At 40.1% G+C, this 21,179-nt stretch overlaps 2 protein-coding genes across 6 annotated transcripts in view; one reads left to right on the top strand and one right to left on the bottom strand.

Annotated features, from left to right (window-relative positions):
• Nucleotides 1–20,536, top strand: part of PEX6 (peroxisomal biogenesis factor 6) — a 29,793-nt gene extending 9,257 nt beyond the window's left edge. Inside the window, exons 6-17 of one of the 5 annotated variants that reach the window (XM_063302295.1) lie at nt 1,264–1,375; nt 3,463–3,671; nt 5,162–5,354; nt 6,167–6,243; nt 7,154–7,286; nt 8,004–8,209; nt 8,289–8,350; nt 14,724–14,832; nt 17,583–17,699; nt 18,424–18,501; nt 18,953–19,092; nt 20,057–20,536. In XM_063302295.1, coding sequence (XP_063158365.1) covers nt 1,264–1,375; nt 3,463–3,671; nt 5,162–5,354; nt 6,167–6,243; nt 7,154–7,286; nt 8,004–8,209; nt 8,289–8,350; nt 14,724–14,832; nt 17,583–17,699; nt 18,424–18,501; nt 18,953–19,092; nt 20,057–20,166 — 1,546 coding nt within the window. In that variant the 3' untranslated portion in view covers nt 20,167–20,536. Of the gene's footprint in view, nt 1–1,263; nt 1,376–3,462; nt 3,672–5,161; nt 5,355–6,166; nt 6,244–7,153; nt 7,287–8,003; nt 8,210–8,288; nt 8,351–14,723; nt 14,833–17,516; nt 17,700–18,423; nt 18,502–18,952; nt 19,093–20,056 lie in introns of those variants that run through there. The other 4 variants (XM_063302300.1, XR_010067893.1, XR_010067894.1 and 1 more) reach the window with 4 other exon arrangements.
• ZC3H6 (zinc finger CCCH-type containing 6) overlaps nt 1–21,179 on the bottom strand; it is a 195,350-nt gene that overhangs the window by 4,790 nt on the left and 169,381 nt on the right. The gene's annotated exons all lie outside the window — the stretch shown is intronic.

Below are 21,179 nucleotides of genomic sequence, written 5' to 3'. Positions count from 1 at the left end.
ATTGAAAGAAAATGAATGTGGTTTTAAAATTGGAAGAAGAAATATCAATAACCTGTGCTACTATGATGATGCTATTCTGATAGTTGAAAATACAAATAATATGCAAGTTCTAGTAATGAAGGTCAAGGAGTAAGATGAAAAAATAGGATTAAGATTAAATATAAAGAAGACCAAAGAGGACCAAATGACAACAGGAACAGCAACTTGCCATAGAATTGATAATGAAGATACTGAAGTGATGGACAGCTTCTGCCTTTTAGGATCTACTATCAACCGTAAAAGAACCCATACTCAGGAAATACACTGTAGAGCAGCCATGAAGGAAAAAATATTCAGATGCTGGGTTATGTTTGTACCTACAACAATCAGAATTGTACAGGCAATGGTTTTCCCTGGGACACTCTATAGAAGTAAAAGTTGGACTTTGAAGAAGCAGGATAGAAAGAGCAGGGATGCTTTTGAACTTTGGTATTGAAGAAGATTCTTGAGAATAACAGGGATAGCCAAGAAAACAAATAAATGCATCATCAAACAAATCAACCAAGAGGCAGAAATGACCAGACTCAAATTATCATACTTTTGATAATTTGAGCCTGGTCGTTTATGCCTCTGGATTGATTTGTTTGATGATGGACTTCCCCAGACCTATCTTTCTGGAGAATTTCATAATGCTGGGAAAGGTGAAAAGAAAGAGAAGAGGACGACCAGCAGCAAAGTGGATGGACTCAATTACAGTGGTGATAGGTACACCATCGGAAGACCTGAAGGACGGTTTGGGGATAGATCCTTGTGGAGAAAATCTATGCAGCTGCTAAGAGTAGACACCAGCTTGATGGCACATAATCAACCAATCAACATGGCAGTGGGGCTTGTGGTTAATAGTCTTTTGGTGGTTATCTGTTGTGATATTCGGGGATTCTGAATTTCTAAGCTTTACCCTCTATGAAGCAGTAAGTTCTTTCAGTGCCATTTATGCAAAGTACTTATGTGTGCCATTTATAAATCATAACCCTAAATGGAGTGTTTAGTATATAGGAAATGCTGTGAAAATATCAAACCTCTTGCCATTGCTTCCTTGCATGTAGCATGGTGAGAAAACAGGTGGTGTTTTCCAGATTCTTTCCTTTAAGATGAATTAAATTTCTCATTAACACTTAAAGCCCCTCCATTGTGTGTTCTTGCAGTCTCCCTCTTCCCCTTCCTTTTTTGTGGGGCAGTGGGAGGCAAAATGAGTTAAAGAAACTATTATTTTCTATGTTTCAGGGACACTCTGCTAAATGGATCTGGAAGCATTCTTCTTTCAGGACCCAGCGGTGTGGGGAAAATGACAGCTGTCAGAGCTGCCTGTAGCCGTCTCAATCTCCATTTCTTCAAGGTAGTTTTAGAATCTTGAATACATTCAGAATAAGGCCCTGAAAGAACATTCTGGCACCTTCAGAAAGAAATGTGCTTTTCAATCCATGAGCAGTGTAAATAGAAGGGTGATTTATGTACATCTCTCTGAGGTTGAACCCTGTTTTTCTTCACCTGGTTCTTGCTGGGTATCTTTCAGACGTTGCTGGACTATAGGTTCCAATATCTCTCACCATTGACCATTCTGACAGACTGCTAGAAGTTGTAGTTTGGCAACATCTAGGGGACCAAACATTCCTGGCCTCTGCTCCAGCAGAACCTTTCAGTTAAGCACTTAATGCATTTGTCTTTTGCCTCTTGCTATGTGGGCTTCTTTTCTGGAAGGAAAATGGTGCAGGTGGTGAAAACTGCAAAGGAATGGGACATTTTTAAAGGAATTTCCTTTTCTTACAGAATCAAAGCTGAGAGAAGCCACTGAGGCCATTTTTACTTTCTCTTCAAAAGCCTTCATGTCTGGGATGCCCTTAACCAAAAAATCACAAATAAACAATCAATTCTGGGCTCTTGGGGGCCTCCTTCAAATCCTTTGGATCAAGATACCTTTCTCTTCCAATTGATGATGCTGTATTGTAATGCTTTCTGTGCTGCTTCCAAGTGTGACTTTTTCCTTTTCAGGAAAGCTTTATTGTCAAAAATCCCATTTATTTATAATCTTGGTTTTATACTGATAAAAAAAACACTGCAATCACTGTTACGAAGCCTAAGAATTAAAAGTTACCTCAAGATCTTTTATAATATGGATTTTTTTAATTGGTAGATTCTCTCACAGTATGGATAAGCATGCTATTTTTGTCATTATTCCTGCTTACTTTTTGTAAGAATATAGAAAAATGGAAGGGGAGAGTTAGGGCTGTTATTTCCTTTAGTGGCTATGCAAAATAAGATTTCAGTTGGTGCCACATTTCTTTCCCATATATCATAGCTTCCACCACCAGAAGTGTCTTCCTTCCCATAACTGTTAAAGAAGCAGAAACCCGTTGTTTTTCTCCATCAGTTTACTTCAAGAGATGGTGGCATTGCACAGTATAAAAAGAAAAATAGCTGTCATGTCTTTCAGTTAGGAATGGAAAATTAGAATAATAGGTTGGAAATTCTAGATGAATCCCCTTTTTGTTTTTTCTTCTGTTTCTTTTGGATTTAGATAGATCATAATATATTTTTCATCTTTTACTAATAAAGTCATGCCAAGGCAAAAATGAGATTAGGTAGTTTTTTTGCAAAGCCAGAGTTTGCTAGCCACACATTAAACAAGCCCAGCCTAACACTTTCCTCCACTTCATTTGTTTATATTATATGCAGGAAAAAGGTTTTACTTTTTAGCTTCATTGCCTGTCACTGTTTGCATGCAAAATTTTACCTTTCTTTATAATGCCCTGCCAGGATTTTTCCTTCTTTCCATTCCCTCTCTGTTAACTCTTCTTCTTGGCATCCAGTTTTCTTTCCTCCTTCCTTCTTTATCCAGTTAAGCTATCCTTTCCCGTTCCCACATCTACATCCTGGTTTTTTTTTTCTTCTTTTATGCTGGAAACAAGGAATACATGTATGCATACTTCTGTTCTTGTGTTTGTGAGAGTGGTTTGTGTATGAGAGAGAACGATTGTTATATGCCAGGGATGTGCAAAACATTTTGGTTTGAACTGTTCTGAGTGCAAAACTTTGCAAAAGTTTCTGAATTTTTCATTTTTGAACGTGAAACTGCTATTCCGAGCATCTTAGAAGTGCCCCAAGCACAAAACAGCTTTGTTTCAAGTTCAAAACATTTCCAAAATGCTTGAAACAGCAGTCTGCCATGAAATGGGAAGGTTTGTGAAGTTTCATCCTTGAAATGGTTATAATTGAAATGTTTTGCATAGCCCAGCTATATGCAGATGGAGAACCAGCTAATTTTATAAATGAGGTATCTTATTTTACAAATAATTAGTTTTACTCAGTAGAATTATCTCAATGTCCAAATGTTTTTATACTTACAGAAACTGTTCCACTGTTGCAGTTTTATCTTCATTTTTACATGGTTGGCGCCTTCATCTCTGTTGTCTGACTTTATGCTAGGTGGATTGTGTTGCTTTGTGTGGTGATACAAGTGGATCTACAGAAGTAAAACTACACAGTGCCTTCTCACAGGCTGAGCTCTATAGTCCTTGTGTCCTGCTTATGAAAGATGTAGAGCTGCTGGGAAGAGAACGTGATGGATTGGGGGAGGACTCCAGGGTCATTCTTGCATTAAGGCAACTTCTCTTGGAAAGAGAGACAAATACTAGGTATATACTATTACATCTCTAGAAGATTCCCATCATTATGGTTCTACTGAGAAGAATTTAACAGTTTAGAGTAATGTTGAAAACGGAGATTTTTACTAGAGAGCAGCCTTCTAATTTAGCTAATAGTTATAGCTCTTAAAACTCTAGAGTCTTTAAAAAATAATTTTAGCAATATGGTAAAAATGAGAATAAAACAAATACTTTATAGGTGGCATTAGTATAATTCATTTTTGTGAATGGTAAACAAGAGTGCACATATATCCGCTATGGGGGAGGTAAATGATTGCTTTCATATATTTCAGAAATCCTAGTAGAAAGCTGTGTGTGTTATGGGCAGTTGGATAATAGAATTGCCAGCCTATTTCTCTCCCTTCTAATCAGTCCTAAGAGATGCTAAACAAAGTCTCTTAGAACCCGTGACAGTTCCGGTGAAGTTTATGAATACCCTTCATTTATGCTGAAGAAAACACAGCAGCTTACTAATAACCAAGAGTATACAAAGACCACAAGATTAAGCTTGTTTCAGAAAGTTGGAAAATGATCTTCCTTTTCTCAAACTGATTTGAAGGCTCTCTTTTCAACCTGAGGCCAAATCCAGATCTCTCTATCTTTGGCTGGGTTTTTTTTTCAATGTGATAAAATTGGATAACTTTTCAGGAGAGTAGTCCATCTTGAGAAAATAGCAAAGTTCAAGCAAGAAAGTGGTTGTATTTTGGACCTAGTACCTTTAAATTTTTTAAATTTTTTAAAAATAAAATTCTTGATAATTTCCTTTACTGGAAATTGGATGGAATGTGCAGGCTCAATAATTCTGGTAGTACTATGCCTGCCAAGTTTCATACCTTCAGGGGATCTTGTGGAAAAGCAGAATTTCCAGTTTGGGATTTTAAGAACAAAAAAGAACTTACTTTTTTGTGAATTATTTATATAAAAATGATACATTGCACTGTTGTATTTCTAGTAATAAATCTATAAAATTTCAGAAGGAATTCTGAGCTAGAGACTCTGGAGATACAGTGAATGAAAAACAGGTTGATTGACTGTGTTTTACTCAGTTGGCATCAAAATAACAGAAAATGTAATAGGACAATGAGGGATTGAATTGAGCATACAATTACACCCTTTCTATCTCCCCTTCCCTATCTTGGAGTTGTCCTCATATGGAACACTGGAGAGAAATGTATACATTTTTGCAGAATACAGTCTCTAGGTTTTTTCAATTCGGCATCCCTAATGAGGCTTCAGGAAGATTATGATTCAGACTTTTTGGAAAAGTCTGATTCCTGTCTGGTCATCTGAATCTGACCAAAAGAGTCTGATTTGATTTGGAATTTGATTTGGATTAAAATAGTAGTCTTTAATAAATACAGAAATGATGCCACAAATCATGTAAATGACCAGAATAAAATAAATTAGTCCAAGGTGTTTCCTTCCTATCTTTTGACTATAGCTATGAAATGTTTACAGCACATTTGTATGTTTCTTAACAGTTATCCAGTGCTGGTGATAGGCACAACAACCAGGCTTGCAGATGTCCCTTCAGATGTGCAGACAGCATTCCTTCATGAGATGAAAATTGAAGCACCAACTGAAGAGCAGAGGAAAGCCATTCTTAGTATGCTAACACAGAATTTTCCTCTGGGCAAAGAAGTAAGCCTGACCAAGCTAGCCCAGCAGAGTGCGGTGAGTGACTGTGAATGCAGTGAACTAGAAGAGACAAAGAAATAGGGGGATCTAGATTTGAGATCTCAGAATGCCATAGGATGGGTTGGTTATGTAACTCCTTAGGACCATCTTCATGTTGAATCTGCCTGCACTATACAATTAAGCAGGGAAGGAGAGCTCCGAGTATCCACCCTGAAAAAGATTAGGCGTTAGGACCCAGAGGATGACATTCTCAGTAGCAGTCCCCTCCCTCTGAAACAGCTTGCCCCTTAAGGCTAGATGTGTCCTTACTCCTTTCTGTAAAATGGTGAAGATAGCCTTCAGGGCAATCTTCTGTCCATTCTGTCCATTGGTAGTATAATTTCCTAGAAGAGATGGCTTGCAAATGATTGTAAATAAACGTATAAACTGAATCCATAATTGTAAAAATTTGCATAAAAATGGCTCTCCATGAAAGAGTGATGAAGAAAGCAGCCTTCCCCAGAAGAGTGCAATCCAGATGTATGGATTTTAACTTTCAGAATTTTACCTTTGACCTTGTTGGCTGGGAAATAATGACTTGCATAATGACATCTTGTTTACTACTTCTTTTAAAAGTACTCTCAAACAATATTTTGTAAGTATTACTTCTATCACTTCATTGATATGCTCACACAATGTGTTAAGGAAATGGAGAGAGAAGGATTTTATTTGCTTTGGCTTTCACACAGCAATTCATACAGACTGTTTTTTCTATGTAGAGGATGAAGTCTCTTCACCCATTCCTTTCAGAATTCTTTGTCTGTTTGTCATGGGACTTGCTGCACCAATATTTTATTCCATGTTTTCAGGGCTTTGTTCTAGGAGATTTCTGTGCTTTACTTTCCCACAGCAGCCGCGCTGCCTGTACAAGGATGCAGAATTCAAGGTACTGGAATAAAATATTTTCTGGTCTTTGAGCATTTAGGTGGTAACTGCAAGTGCAAATCTTTCTTGTTTGACACATTGGAATGTGACATTTAAACTGAGTGTGGATGAATGAGGTATCAGTTTTCAAGCTCTTTGCAGCAATAAGGAGAGATTTAACTTCCTGTTTATGTCAGGTTTTATCATTAACATCTTACTGGACGAACTTTGATAGCATTATACTGAATGCATATTTGGGGGTAAAAGCATGCTACCTTTCAAAGCATGTAAATAAACTTCTACTTTCTTCTTGTTGCAGTTTCTTATCCCTGTTTGCAGCCATAGTTCCTAGATCTGTTACAGCATTTATACAGTTACTCAGTTTGGGAAGAACTCCTTCTGCTATATATCTGCTCACTTACTACTGAGCATTTGAAAGGGGCACTCCAAAAAAATGTAAATGTCAGCAAAGCATGCCTGTTCAAGCAGAAAGTAGCACATCTTTAGGAAGAATCCTCTAGTTGCTTCAGAATTTTTCTCCTGCTTAGTGTGTGTGTGTGTGTGTGTGGCCCAGCAACTTCACTGGCAGTCTGATAGAAGTATTTTCAGGAAATGCAGATGCAGACTCAAACAGCTAGAAAAATATGCTCAGCTGCACTGAGTCTTCTAGGGACATGGCTGCTTCATTGCTTTGAGGAGATTGCTTGACTCACACTAGTTTGCTATGACAATTACACCTTTTGAGTGCTCTGCACATCCATAATATTATGCCTGTTTGGTATCTTGCAATGAATATGGTATTTTATTTGACTATAAGGTGATGTCAGTATAGTAACATTGGAATTCAGTTGTAGAGTTTTGAACTGTTGGATCTGTCCAATCATCTTTTGGTAGCATTAGGATTGTGAAACTTTCTGTTCCTTCTTCACCAGCTTCCCAGAAGGACCAAATGAGGAGGAAGAATATGATTTTTATGCTGCTGGTTTCCCTCTTCTAGCAGAAGATTTCAGTATTGCACTAGATAAACTGCATGATGCTCATTCACAGGCAGTGGGAGCCCCAAAGGTATGACTCTTAATAAGTACAAGGCTCAGGAACATACCACAGTTTAAATTCCATCCTGTTTTGATGAATAACTGCAATGAATGGAGTAGATCTCAAAATAAAGAGAAACTATAGTTCTTCTGGGCTCTCAGTAATATATTTATAAAACTTCAGAGTTATAGGTGCAAAGAGTCATAAAGAGCAGCTTAATCAATACAATAGTCAATCATAAATTTTAAAAATAAAACTTTCCAGTGTATAACTACTGGAAAAATAGGCAATTTGCTATAAAATAGTAGATTAATAGGTACCGCTTTGGCTGGCAGATAATGGCGTTCCGTTCAGTCATGCCGGCCACATGACCACGGAAGTGTCTACGGACAAACGCTGGGTCTTCGGCTTTGAAATGGAGATGAGCCCCGCCCCCTAGAGTCGGACACGACTGAAACCTTTACCTTTACCTTATAAAGTAGAGATATGAGAGAAGTGCTGCTAAAAATAATGAATAGGACATAAAAGCCACAGTATGAGAGATTTCATGTGAAAACCGCTCTTTGGGGATCTTGAGGCATCTTTCAGAGTCAGAGATTAGGGTAGTGTGCAATAGCTGTGGTTCTCTAGAAATAAAAATAGTATCTTCCGGTCTTGGAAGGCATCATAACATTTGATAATTGTTGGTTTGGGTATACTGAATAGGGTAATAGCATTGGCAGGTTTTAAGTCTGTTGTGTCCTGCAGATTCCCTCTGTTTTCTGGCAAGATATTGGAGGGCTTCAGAATGTAAAAAAGGAGATCCTGGACACCATTCAGCTTCCACTAGAACACCCAGAACTACTGTCTTTAGGCCTTCACCGCTCTGGCCTTCTGCTCTATGGTCCTCCTGGAACAGGGAAGACATTGCTAGCTAAAGCAGTAGCAACAGAGTGCACCATGACTTTCCTCAGGTGGGTATCGTGCTACAAGGGTCAGGAGAGTTTGGAGATTGAAATATGGAATAACTAACCCTGTATTTTTTCATTTCAGTGTAAAGGGTCCTGAACTTATTAGCATGTATGTTGGGCAGAGTGAAGAGAATGTCCGTGAAGGTTAGTGTGAAGCCATAGTGTTTACCTGGAGGGCTTAGCTCTGTGGGAAAGCTTCCTTTATAGCTAGGCTAAAGTGGAAGTATAATTCTTGCAGATCACTCAGACCTGAAAAAAATGTCCATGTCTATGTGGCTGCTGCTTTTATTCGTGCAGATAATCTTGCTGGTGTGTACATACTGTATATCCAAACTTTGGAACCATGGTTCTTTACCAGTAGTTTGCTACATACAGAGTAGGTCATATACTATACTCCAGCAAGTCAAAAAATAGTTTCTTCAGATGGGGAAATAGATTTCAAATCTATCCAAGACGAATCAACACATGTTTTATTTTATAGGAAAAAAACACTTAGCTAGTGTACCTCTCTATACAGGTCACCAGTGGCTGTAATAGAGATAGGAATGAGATGAGAATTTATCATTTGCTAAATAAAGAGCATGAAGGGCCCAAAAGACATGGAGAGAGAATTTGAGAGGTGGACACTGGAAAGCATAAGTGTTGGTGGCCCAGAGTGCATTATGAGAGACTGGGAAAATACATACATGGTGTAATCTATGGTCTCATAGATTTTGTGGCCCAAATTCAAAATGGTTACTCACCTTTCCTGCCTCAATGGCAGAATACGAGCAGTCTGAGAATAGTAAAAAAAGGTTGATCTCATTGCACCAATTCAGAATGGAACCAGATTAAGACCAATACAGTTAGCCTTTTGGTTGGAAATGAATGGGATATAGAACATTTGACTTACCTCTTAGTGGAGATCCCAAAGCCAAAAACAACTTGGTTGCAAAAGTTAGAATTTTGGAATGGTCAGCCAAAAAATGATGAATATTCTTGAGTACTTTGAAGAAAATAACAAATACAAACTGGGAAAAAAGGCAAGAGAAGGAAATTGATTAACAGTGTAAGTATAGTTGGCTGTACTTTACTTAAAACCCTGAAAAAACATAACCCAGTTGCAGAAACTCCCCACTTGTCTGCCTGATGAACAAATAAATCATCCTACCCGAAGTTAACAGCTTATATAATGTGACATAACCACCTGGAAGGAGTGGTCCCACAAGGGAAGGTATTGGTGCAAACCGTAATGCATCAGCTGGTAACTTTGAAACTAGATTGGTGTAATGTGTTGAACATGATACTGCCTTTGTATGTAGTTCAGAAACTTCAGTTAGTTCAAAATGTGGCAGCCTGATTAGGTCTCCAGGGCTGCTTAAAGAGAACAATATTTATTCTTGTTCAGTTGTAGTGACTCCTCATAGGTTTCCTATTGAAATACAAAACTGATTATTTGCCTTTAAAGTGCTAAATGGGGATACTGCAAAGAAAGGTATGCTTTCAGGTAACCCAGGCCTAAGTAGCTGAGAACATGCCTTTCTTTTCAGTATCCCCAGTGCTTACTGAGATTGTCAGGAGAGTCCATCTTTGGACTCTCCCAGCTTGTCTGTTGTAACGTGGGCCAAACCTTCTCAGTCCTTGCTCCTAGGTTGTGAAACATGTTCTCTGTAGGTATCAGGAGTCTATCTTCTTTAGAATCCTTAAGAAATCCTTGACGGTCCAGCTTTTCAGCCTGGCTTTGAATCATATTTAGTAATTTAAATGTTTTTCAAATATAAGTTCTATGTTGATTTTAATCTGCTCATGCAGTCCTCGTTTAGCAACCACAACTGGGACTGACAACTTGGTCATTAAGCAAAGCAGCCACTAAGTGAAACCACAACTGTGTTTATGATTTTACTTCAGCTTTTCTTTGATTTACAGACCTGCAAAGGTTGTAAATGTGAGGATTAGTCGTAAATTTACTTTTTCATCACCATTATAACTGTGAATGGTCGCTAAACAAGGCAGTCACTAGATGAGGACTACCTGTATGTCTTTTATGTCTTTTAATTAAAGTTTTAATGTAAACCATCCTCAGCCACATAGGAAAGACAGTGAAGAAGTGAAAATGATTCTCATGATGAGTTTATAGCATGGTGAGGCAGTGGCCATGAATGAAAGCTGGGTAAAAGCTCTGTCTGGGAATATAAGGAAATCAATCCAATATGAGCAAAAAAAAAAAAAATTAAAGGCAGAAGTTAATTCCAGGCTAGGAGGGAATGTAAAAAGAGAAAAGGGAAGTAGATACTTTTTTTTACCATGTGCTGAATTTATAATAATATACAGAAAGAAAAATTATATAAAATAGTTTATATAATTACACTGATCAATTACAAAATTCAGTTTAACCCATAACTATTTTTTGGAAGGTAGGATAACATATGGGAAGGTTTTGTCCTGTTTTCTTCTAACTGTGGCTGTCTCCAAATGGTTAGCTATATTCTGAAGCCTCTCCAACATGCACAATAGGGCTATGCAGTGTTCTGAATTTGAAGGGGGAAGGTGACTCAGAGTAAGTGGGGATGTGCACATAGTACTGATCAGCACCTCTTTAATTAAAAACACATTTTCCTGGGATCGCTCAGGAGGTCCCAAGAAACAATAGAGCCTCTTTAAGAAGTTGCTGATGGTACTGTGTCAGTACCTTCTTACGCTCAGAATAACATGTCCAGCTCAAATCCAGGTAGCTGCACTGCCCTACAGGCAAGGCCTATGAAATGACACGGATTGTTCCACTCTCTTCGTTCTTCACTTTCAGACTGTTTTGGTAGCAGATAAAGTTTTGGACTAGAACTGGGGAGACCTGGGTTTGAGTTCACCCTCAGTCATGGAAGTTCACTGAGTGACTTTGGCCCAGTCACACACTCTCAGCTTAATCTACTTCACAGGGTTGTTGTGGGGAAAAATTGGAGGAAGGAGTACTATGTACACTGCCAACCTCCTGAAGGAAAAGCAAGATATAAATCAAGGAAACAAATATCTGTTTTTTAATTTATCAATGCTGATTATTTTAACCTTTGGTTGTGATCCATTCTGGAAAGCTTCTGCTGGAAAGGAGGCATAAAATATTTAGAATTAAAGAATGGATATTCATGCTTCCCAGAGATAGTCATACTGTGCAAACATTTTAGCAAAAGGCCAGTTTCAAGAACTTGCATTTTAGGTTTCAAAACGTATTAAGTAGGGGAACAGAAAACTTTAAGAAAAGTATGCCCAGCGAGGACAGTAGGTGGTGGAGCAGACATGGTGACCATTGTAGTTAGTCTGCCTGCCTCCAAGCAGCTGTTTAATAATACTAATAATTTATTAAACTTGTATGCTGCCCAATTCCCAACAGCTCTGGGCGTTTCACATCAATCAAATTTCATTTTGTTACAATAAACATTTTTAAAAAGATAGAAGATCCAAGTGTGGTAGACCAGATGGAATGAAGTGAGAAGTCTCATTCTCCCTCGCCAAAGGCCTGGGTGAGGAGCCAGAGCCACCTGGATTTTAGGGGCAACCTCATTCCAGAGGGCAGGTGCTGCTACAGAGAAGGCACACTTCCAGGGTCCTGATATATGATACTGTTTAATTGAAGGAACCTGGAACATGCCAATGCTGCAAGATCGAATTGGCCAGGCAGATACTATGGGAGACAGGCAGTCCCTCAAGTAACCAGGCCCTATGCCATGTACAGCTTTATAGCTAACAATCAGCATCTTGAAATGCACCCATACGCAATCTGGCAACCAATGTAGCTCTCCAAGCAGAGGTGTTACATGGGCTTACGGAGGTGTGCCCATCACTGCTCCTGCCACTGTGTTTTGGACCAGTTGAAGCTCCTGGGTGCTCCCATGTAGAGCACATTGCAGTAGTCAAGCTATGAGGTGACTAGGGCATGAGTGCTGTCTGAAAGGCCCCCTGTGTCATGGCCCTGATCCCTTGCCAATAATCAGCACTTCTGACCCAGACTGGTTAGGAATAGATAGAAGGATTTTATTTAGCAGTGATCCCAAGCAAACTAAAGATCCGAATGATCACAGTTTCTAACTGTCAGCACAAATACATTTGTTTTCCCCCTCCTCCCAAAAGTTCCTTTCATCTGGTGGCGCCTCTCATCTCGCGCCTCTCCTGTTTGATTTCACTCACCGGCGTGCCGTTGGTCCAAGGTGCTGAATCACCATCGGTTCTTCTCTGTCGGCATGTCTGCTGGTTATTGCTGTTTATGGGTTGTTTAACAATCATTCTCCACTGGCGCCATGTCAGAATAGCACCTGGCCAGGAGCTATTCATGACACCCTGATTTAGTAAAGGGCACAACTGGTGCACCAGATAAATTTGTGTAAAGGCCTTCCTGCTGATAGCCGCTACCTGCTCTTCATGCAGGAGTTGTGAGTCCAGGAAGACCCCCCAGATTGTGCACCAACTTTGAAGGGGGAAGTGCTACCCTATCCAAAGTCAAAGATGAAATATCCTCTGATCTTGGTGGCCCAAACACCCACAGCCACCCGGTCTTGGTAGGATTCAGCCAGAGACGGTTCCTCCCCTTCCGAACCTGCACAGCCTCCAGGCACTGGGACAGACCCTTGACAGCCTCACTTGGCCAGCCTGGGGTTGAAAGATATAGTTGGGATGTAATCAGTGTACCAATGCTTCCAAACCCCAAACCAGCAAAAGACCTCACCCAGCAGTTTCATGTAAAAGGAGGAGAGAGTAGGACCCTGGGGCACCCCACACAAAAGGGGCCTAGGGAGTGATCTCATCCCCAAAACCAACACTGACTGGAACTGGCTCCGGAGAAAGAAACCACCATAAATTAGTGCCACCAATCACCAACCCACAGAGCTGGCTCAGAAGGATACCATGGTCAGTGGTATTGAAAACCGCTGAGAAATCAGGGAGCACAAGGATGGATGTACCACCTTCATCCCATCTCTGCCACAGGTTATCAACAAGTGCAATCAAGGCTGTCTCAGTAATAAATCCCGGCCTGAAATGCAACTGAAATGGGTTTAGATCATCCATTTCCTCTAGGAAACGTTCTCATCAGCTGCTGACCAACCACCTTCTCAACAACCTTCCCCACAAAGGGAAGGTTGGAGACTGGTTGGTAGTTGTTGAAGACCTTTGGGTCCAAGGATGGCCTCTTGAAGAGGGGATGCACCATTGCCTCTTTCAAGGCAGGAGGTACCATCCCCTCCTTTAGAGAGGCTGACACCATGGCCTGGACCCAACCATGGGTCACCTTCCTGGCCATTTTTGCAACCCAGGAGGGATCCAGATTCAGTAAACAGGTGGCCGAACTGACAGCACAGAGAACCCTGTCCACTTCCTCGGGGGTCACTGGCTCAAACCCATTCCAGATCACATTCCCAGACCATGCCCCATGCCCCCCAGCCTGCCCTGCCCAATCAAAGTCCAAGTAGGAGTGAATCTGAGTGACTTTATCCATCAGATAGCCTGAACAATCCTCACAGTGGCTCAACAGATCTTCCAAGGGGTCCTCTCTACCCAATAGGGACTGGGTGTCATGAGTACTGATGGTGAGCAGGAGGGGGCCCCTATCCAGGGGGGAAAATGCATGCGTAGTACTGAGGAATTAAGCAGCCATTCAAAGAGACACAGATCAGACCTGCCATAACTTTTGGAGTTTATCTGTCTGGGTTTTCCCACGCTTCTTCAGTTTGTTAGGATTCTGTTTAATGTAGCAGTACTAAACACTAGAGACCTACTCCTCGTCTCAGCGTGATTTCTGACTGTTAGGACATCAATCCTAACAAACTGAAGAAGCGTGGGAAAAACCCAGACAGATAAGCCCCGAAAGTTACGGCGGGTCTGATCTGTGTCTCTTTGAATGGCTGCTTAATTCCTCAGCATGCGTTTTCCACCCTGAATAGGGGCCCCCTCCTGCTCGCCATCAGTACTCATGACACTGGGTTACCCTAAACAGAGCTGCTGGATGACTATTAGTGGATGCAATAAGGGTGGAGAAATCTTAATGTTTCACCACCCTTATCTGCATGAGATAATCCCTAATATGGCTCTTACCCATGTCCAGTCAGACGCGCTTCAAGTCTTCCTCCAGTGGTACTCCAGGTGTTTCTTCTGGCTCTTCATCTCCTGGAACCCCTTGATAAACCAAGGCGCACTCCAGGATTGGCGCATAGGGAGAGGCTACATAGGAGCAATACAATCCAAGGCCCCAGCCCCCTTCCCATTCCAGGCAGGGATTAGGGTCTTCACTGAACTGCCCCGCAAATCTTCAGGGAACATCCCACACTCTCTCTGGAACCCTATTGGGGCAGGCCATTCGAAGGAAGACAAATTAAGTCGCTCCATTTTTCAGGCATTCTGTGGTGAAGTCTGATCTTCCAGTGTTTATAATGGCAGCATGTGTCCTAATGTGCATCTCTCCCTAGGGGGCAGAATAGTTTATCTTTTGTAATTAATATATATGTTGCTGGCTTTAATGTGAATGTGCAATCTGAGTACTGTCTGTCTCTTTCCTCAGTGTTTGCCAGAGCTAGGGCAGCTGCTCCCTGCATTATCTTTTTTGATGAGCTTGATTCATTGGCCCCCAATCGCGGACGAAGTGGGGATTCAGGGGGTGTGATGGACAGGTGAGTGGTGCTTGTCATCAGCTCTTAATGCTGAAGTATTGGCTTCCTGTTTTGATTAGCTCAATACTGATTTTATAAGTGGCCTCCCTGACTCCCCCTGTGCAAACATTAAAACATTTCCCTGTCTATGCTCAGTATAGTGTTCTTGGCAGGCATTCCATAAAAACTGGTCCTTGCTTCCCCCCGCCCCTTAATTGTACATGCTAAAAGAGCAGGGGTATCTATTTCATTATGCACATCTCTTATGTGCCTGAACTTGGATACCAGGATTTGGTTCTAGATTATGTGAACATGTTAAAATGTGTTTAAATGTATTGAATATAATACAATCTTTTCTTCTACCAAATGCTGGCCTCCAATGCAGTTGCAGTTAATATCTATATTGTAGTCTGTTTAATAGAACAAATAGCAAATTCAGCAGCAGAGGATGAAAGTCTCACAAAACTTATTGTAAATATTTAAGCTCCACTGAAATAAGTTTGGCTCTTCAGAAACCAGTTTTAATAGCTAGACATCTGCATTCTGAATCAGTTTACTTTCTCTAATCGGTATTTGTTAGTGCACCATATATATAATGTAATACCTGACAAGGATTCTTAAGCCTGGGCATTTGTAAGAATACTATACTTTGTGTTCCCATGTCACAACTTTTGGGGTATCTAATGCAGAGAAAGGTTGATCTCCAGAGTTTCTGAATTCACCTCCAAACATTAAGATTATTGTAGGTTAATTCTTGGCTGCTGTTTGAAAGAGAATGTGAGCATTGCAAGACAAGGAAGCCCTCATGCAGGGATGATGATTAGGATAGTTTCCTAGGAAGGTTAATAGATTATACAGGACAGAGGCAGCCTGAAGTCCCAAGGCTATATGCAGCCAATGAACCCACTTTTTACAGCCCTTCACTCCTCTTTTGATCACAGAGTACTGACTTGGCAGAGTCACTTTATTTTACAGGTAGCCTCTCTTAATAACCATTTATTCAGTGACCATTCAAAGTTATGACAGCACTGAACAAATGGTAGTTATGACTGGTCCTTGAAGTTACGGCCACTGCAATGCCCCTGCAGTCACATGATGAAAATTCGGGCACTGGGCAACTGGCCCACATGTACAACCACAGCGTGCGCTTCAACTCCCCCCACCAACCCAACTCCCCCATCTCTGCCCTTTTGGCAACCCTGCACTCCACTGCCACCACCTACCACTGCTGCCCCCCGCCACCCCCAGCTGACCTTTGCAGTCTTCTTCCTCCTGCTGCTGGCCTGGGATCCAGGCGCTGGGTGTGGCCTGCATGGTAGGGTGGTGGAGCCTCATCTGCTGAAAGGAGGTTGCTAGGCCCAGCTGCGGGGGAGGCAGCAGGACAGAGCCAGCAGTTCATGCAGGGCAGAAGCATGAGGTCCTCACCTAATGACTGCAGCTGGAACTGGACTACTGGAACTGCCATTGCTAAGTGGTGCAGTCACATGATGTTTCACCTAATGACTACTTTGCTTAGCAACAGAAATTCCAGTCCTGATTAGGTTTGTTAAGTGAGGACTATCTGTACTGTTGTATATTAGTTACCTTTAGTTACTATTGTATCTTTGTAAACTATCTTGATATATCAATCCAAGCAAATATTTGTAGCTCAGGGTTGAACTGTGGAGTCCTTGGTGCTCTCTGAGCTTTGTTGTTTTCTTGCAGACGTTTCATTGCCAGACTAGGCAACATCTTCAGTGCGAAGAAGGAGTGGGCCTTGCTCTCTGTTTATATACTGTGGTTTGTCCAGCTTGTGTTGGTGGAGGTGTTGTTCTCTTCTTGGGAGTTCCTTGATTGGGCTGTTATTTGTTGCTTGGTTGATTGATTGAGTTAATCCTTGATTAGGGTATATTGTGCTGTTTGATTGTTCATCTGGTCTTAATCCTAGTGTTAGTCTTTGCATATCTGGGTGTTGATTGCTGGTGGGGAGGTGTTCTGGTCTTTTGGCTTTTCTATTGTCTCTTTTGAATAATATGTAAATGTTGTTTACCTCTATGTGTCTGTTGATGGCTGCTTTGTCTGAGTGCCAGGCTTCCAGGAATTCTCTAGAGTTTTTTGGATTTGGCTTGGTCTAGGATGCTCACAGTTTCCCAGTTGAAAGTATGGTTAAGTCTGTCCATGTGTTGTAAGATTAAGGAGTTCTCATCATGTCTTCTGACTGCTAGTTGGTGTTTGTGGATGCGCTCTGCTAGTCTTCTGCCTGTCTGTCCTACATAGTGGCCGTTACAGTCCTTACACTGTATGTTGTAGATAACTTCTGTTTTTTCTTCTTGGGCTACTGGGTGTTTTGGGTTACTTAGGATGTTTGGAAGAGTTTTAGTTGGTTTATGTGCTACGGTGATGCCGTTTGGTGCTAACAGTCTGTTGGTAGTTTCTGAGATGCTTCTGATGTATGGCAATTATCCTTATCCTAGCTTCTGTTGGTTGGGTTGTAGTGGGTTGGGTGGTCAAGCACTTTTTGATAAAGTTGGGGGGGGTATCCATATCTTGATATATATTAAATAGGTGGTATACAGTGCTTTATATAAATATTTATTGCCTGTATGAATTGCTTTTCAGGGCATGCTATTTTATGTTTCCATAGTATACAGCTATTACTACTATGATATTTTGAACTTGGCTGGGTACATAACTAAATAAGATAATTGTGTATCTGCTCTTTTAAGTGAGTTACCCAGTTCACTGAATCCACAAAGATTGATGACAGCATATTAAAATATTTCCCTTGATAGAGTTGTATCTCAATTACTAGCAGAGCTGGATGGGCTTCATTCTTCTCGAGATGTATTTGTTATTGGAGCTACAAACAGACCTGATCTGCTGGATTCAGCTTTACTCCGGCCAGGCAGGTATAAGGTTCACAATTTTCTCTTGTGTCTGCTATTATAATATGTATCTTTCTAGAGTATTTTGGATAGCGCTAGATTAGCATAGTATTCAATTTGCCTCTTTCATTATACTTGATTTCGTTATTTCTTCCATCAAGTTATAAGGTTGGGATAATATTCCTGCCCCCTTAGATCTGCAAACATAGCATCTTAGCTGCCCAAAGAGGCTAAAAATTTAGATGTTTCTTTTATTATTTATTCTTCCTTGCCTACTTTTTTGGGATGTGTTAATAAAATAAATAAAGCTAATATAGTGGGTGTTTTTTTTAAAATAGGTAAACTCTGGGATACTTTGGGAGTTCTAAGAGTTCCATTGATAGAAGGGTGGCTATATATAAATTTGTTAAATAAATAAATAATATCACAATATATAAATACACTTGGTGATGCAGGTAATCAGAATATATAATTTAGGAATCTGTAAGACTTCATTTGGGATGTTGGAAGAGTATTGAAAATGGAAAACCTTATTGTAGTATAGTAATTAATGTTTACTACACGCAAAGATTTTATTGAGGTGAAGTACATGAGGTTGTACTTATTCTAAGTATTTTGAATAAAAACCAGTAAACCAAAGTAGGGACAAATTGTCAGATGCTGGGTGTGAATGTATGATCTGGGAATGTTATATGTAAGATCGGTGCCTTACTTAAACTGTAAAAAATATTTTTTGTATCCCTGGTAGATTTGATAAGTTGGTTTATGTCGGTATAAATGAAGACCGAGATTCTCAGCTGCAAGTACTGAGTGCCATCACCAGAAAGTAAGTGCTTGTTTCTGGGTGTTGTAATGTATAACAGTATCAAAAGGAAGACTACAGTTCTTGAGAAAAAATGTGTATCTTTAGTAATTATTGTAACCGAACAGCATATTCAACTGTTAGAGATAAATCTGCTGAGTGGATAACTGTGTCCTCAATATATTTTTATATCAGTATGTACATCACCCATGTTTAGATGATGCTCTAAAACTTGTTCTGGAGGATTGTGAATAAGTGTTAAACTTCATTGTTCTTTCCTGCCTGCTCTGGCATATGGGGCTTAACTCATTCTATATTAAGCAAACCACAATATTTAAATAAACCCCAGATGTTTGCTATACATCTGAACCTGTGGTTTATGGAATATTTCTGCCCACAGTTCTCAAGATTATATTCTAATGACATGTCCTTTTTCTATGACACTAAAACCCTTGGCAATATCCTTTCCTGACAGGTTTAAGATGGACCCATCAGTGAGTCTCCTTAGCATCCTAAACAAATGCCCTGCACAGTTAACAGGAGCAGACTTGTATGCGCTCTGCTCAGACGCCATGATGTTTGCTATCAGAAGAAAAGTGGAATGGATAGAAGAAGGTAAGGAGCCAAGCGGGATGGCTCAAATGCTGATCAGCTATACTTAGAACTTGTATGTACGGAAATGAATAGACACAAATTAAAATTCGATCAAGTATTTTGCCAAGCTCTGGCTTGCATTCAGTATAGAGATCCAGATGGCTCTGACCCTGCTAGCCTTTGCAAGGCATTAAAGACTGGCTGTTCCCCACGGAGGATGGGTTGGGAGGTTGACCAAACTCCACTGGCTGTTGTTTTATTATAAATTGGAATGTGGGTTTTTTTTTGCAACCTCAAGCCTTTATTATTTGGATTATTGTTCTAATTGTTGGTTATAATGCTGCCCAGAGTCGTGGCTGTGAGACACATAAATCAAATAAATAGTTCTTTTGTAACCAGAAAAAAAAAAACCAAATCACTGTTGAATAGTAGACTAGAAAATTGGATTGGGATTTAATCTCCAAATAAATGTGTGAGAGAAGCTGGGAAACTATTAATAGAAATTAGGAGAACATGTAATTGGGTCCCTGTTACACATATGGGCTGGCATGGAAAAGCAGGCAACACACTTTGGAGAACAAATACGTTGTTTTGCATCCCTTATTTCTGGGCTGTAGCTTATTTATTATTTCCCTTGTCGTCGTCTTGTATGTAGTTTCTGTTACTGTCAGAGCTGCAGGTTAAGGTTTTACTGATCCTTTAAGGCTACTGGCTTCTTTAGGGAAATACTAAGTTGCCTGTGAAATGATATTGTGTTCAGTGTAAGGGATGAGAGGATTAGACATATGATAAGAGGCAAAACCTATAAACTACCTTAAGCATGAGCAAAGGGAGAATATTTGAGCCAGCAACATTTATTTACATATTTTTAATTAAGATATATATTCTTTATCATCTTGCCTAGCCAGGAGCAGTCCTGGGGTGACATGCAGTATGTGATATGTCCAAAAGGATTTTGATTTGAACCATTTTACTCTTTCTCCAGGTCTGGATACAGAAAGATCAGAATTCACTCTTACCATGGATGATTTTATACAAGCCGCAACAAGGTTACAGCCTTCTGTTTCTGAAATGGAGCTGCATAGATACAATTGATTCAGCAGAAGTTTGCTGCTTGATTTGAAATAAACATGACCGAGAAAGAAATGTCCCTATAACCCCAAAAATGCAGAATAAAAGTTGGCATGAGAACATTGTTTCTGCTGAAGAAATAACAATGATTTGGTTACCATCTGGTGGATTCAGATGAGTTAGAGAAATGAGTTGTAGCCATGGAACTGAGACTGATGTTCAGCTGCATAGGTTGTGTTGCAAATCAATCCTCATTCATGCTTGGGCCATTTCTTATATAAGATGGTCAACATCAGACAGGAAATCTTGGGACACTAATAACCTGAGCCCTTGAATTCTGAAGGAAATGGCTGTAAGTATTCAAAGATATCTAAATAAAGACTGAATTGCTTTATCTGGAAAACAGAAATTCACTAAGACAGAATCTATTATTTCTCCATAAATGTGAAATAGGGTGTGTGTCTATGTGTGTACGGTCCTTTTCTGGGTCTGAAGTGGAGAGAGAATCAGCAGTACTCAGATTTTAAGTACTCTCAGTCTAGGGCAGCAACTGATAAAATATGATCGTTTTCTACAGCTGGTCTTGCTCACATACTGGCTCCTCTCTGCTTTGAGGTAGTTTTGAGAATTTTCTAACCTTTTACATTTCTGGAAATTCACAGAGCAAGAAATTTGGAATTCAGGCAACCCTACATATGCTAAGATTGAAACTGTCAATCTAAAATGAAATCATAGTTCTCTGCCACCTCTTCCCATCAATACAGAGCTGTGCAAAAATAAATGAAGGTTTTGCTGTTGCTAATGATGGCACTTTTTTAAAAAAAGGCTCTTGCATCAGTGGGTAGTAAAAATAAATTTCTTTGTTCTAGGCCCTGTTCCACAGGTGCAGCAGCAAAAGATAGAAACATGCAGAGATGCTTGCTACAATGGACAGTAATAGTGTGAAGGCAGGAAGTGGATTTATTTTGAAGTTATTTTTCCCACATCAGGTAAAAGGTAACTTACCATTTGTTGTGATGGGAAATTTATTTATTTGG

Source organism: Candoia aspera, chromosome 1 (genome assembly GCF_035149785.1).
Source record: "Candoia aspera isolate rCanAsp1 chromosome 1, rCanAsp1.hap2, whole genome shotgun sequence".
Lineage (NCBI taxonomy): Eukaryota > Metazoa > Chordata > Lepidosauria > Squamata > Boidae > Candoia > Candoia aspera.
Note: the sequence above shows the minus strand (reverse complement) of the source record. Positions and strands in the feature narration are given on the sequence as shown.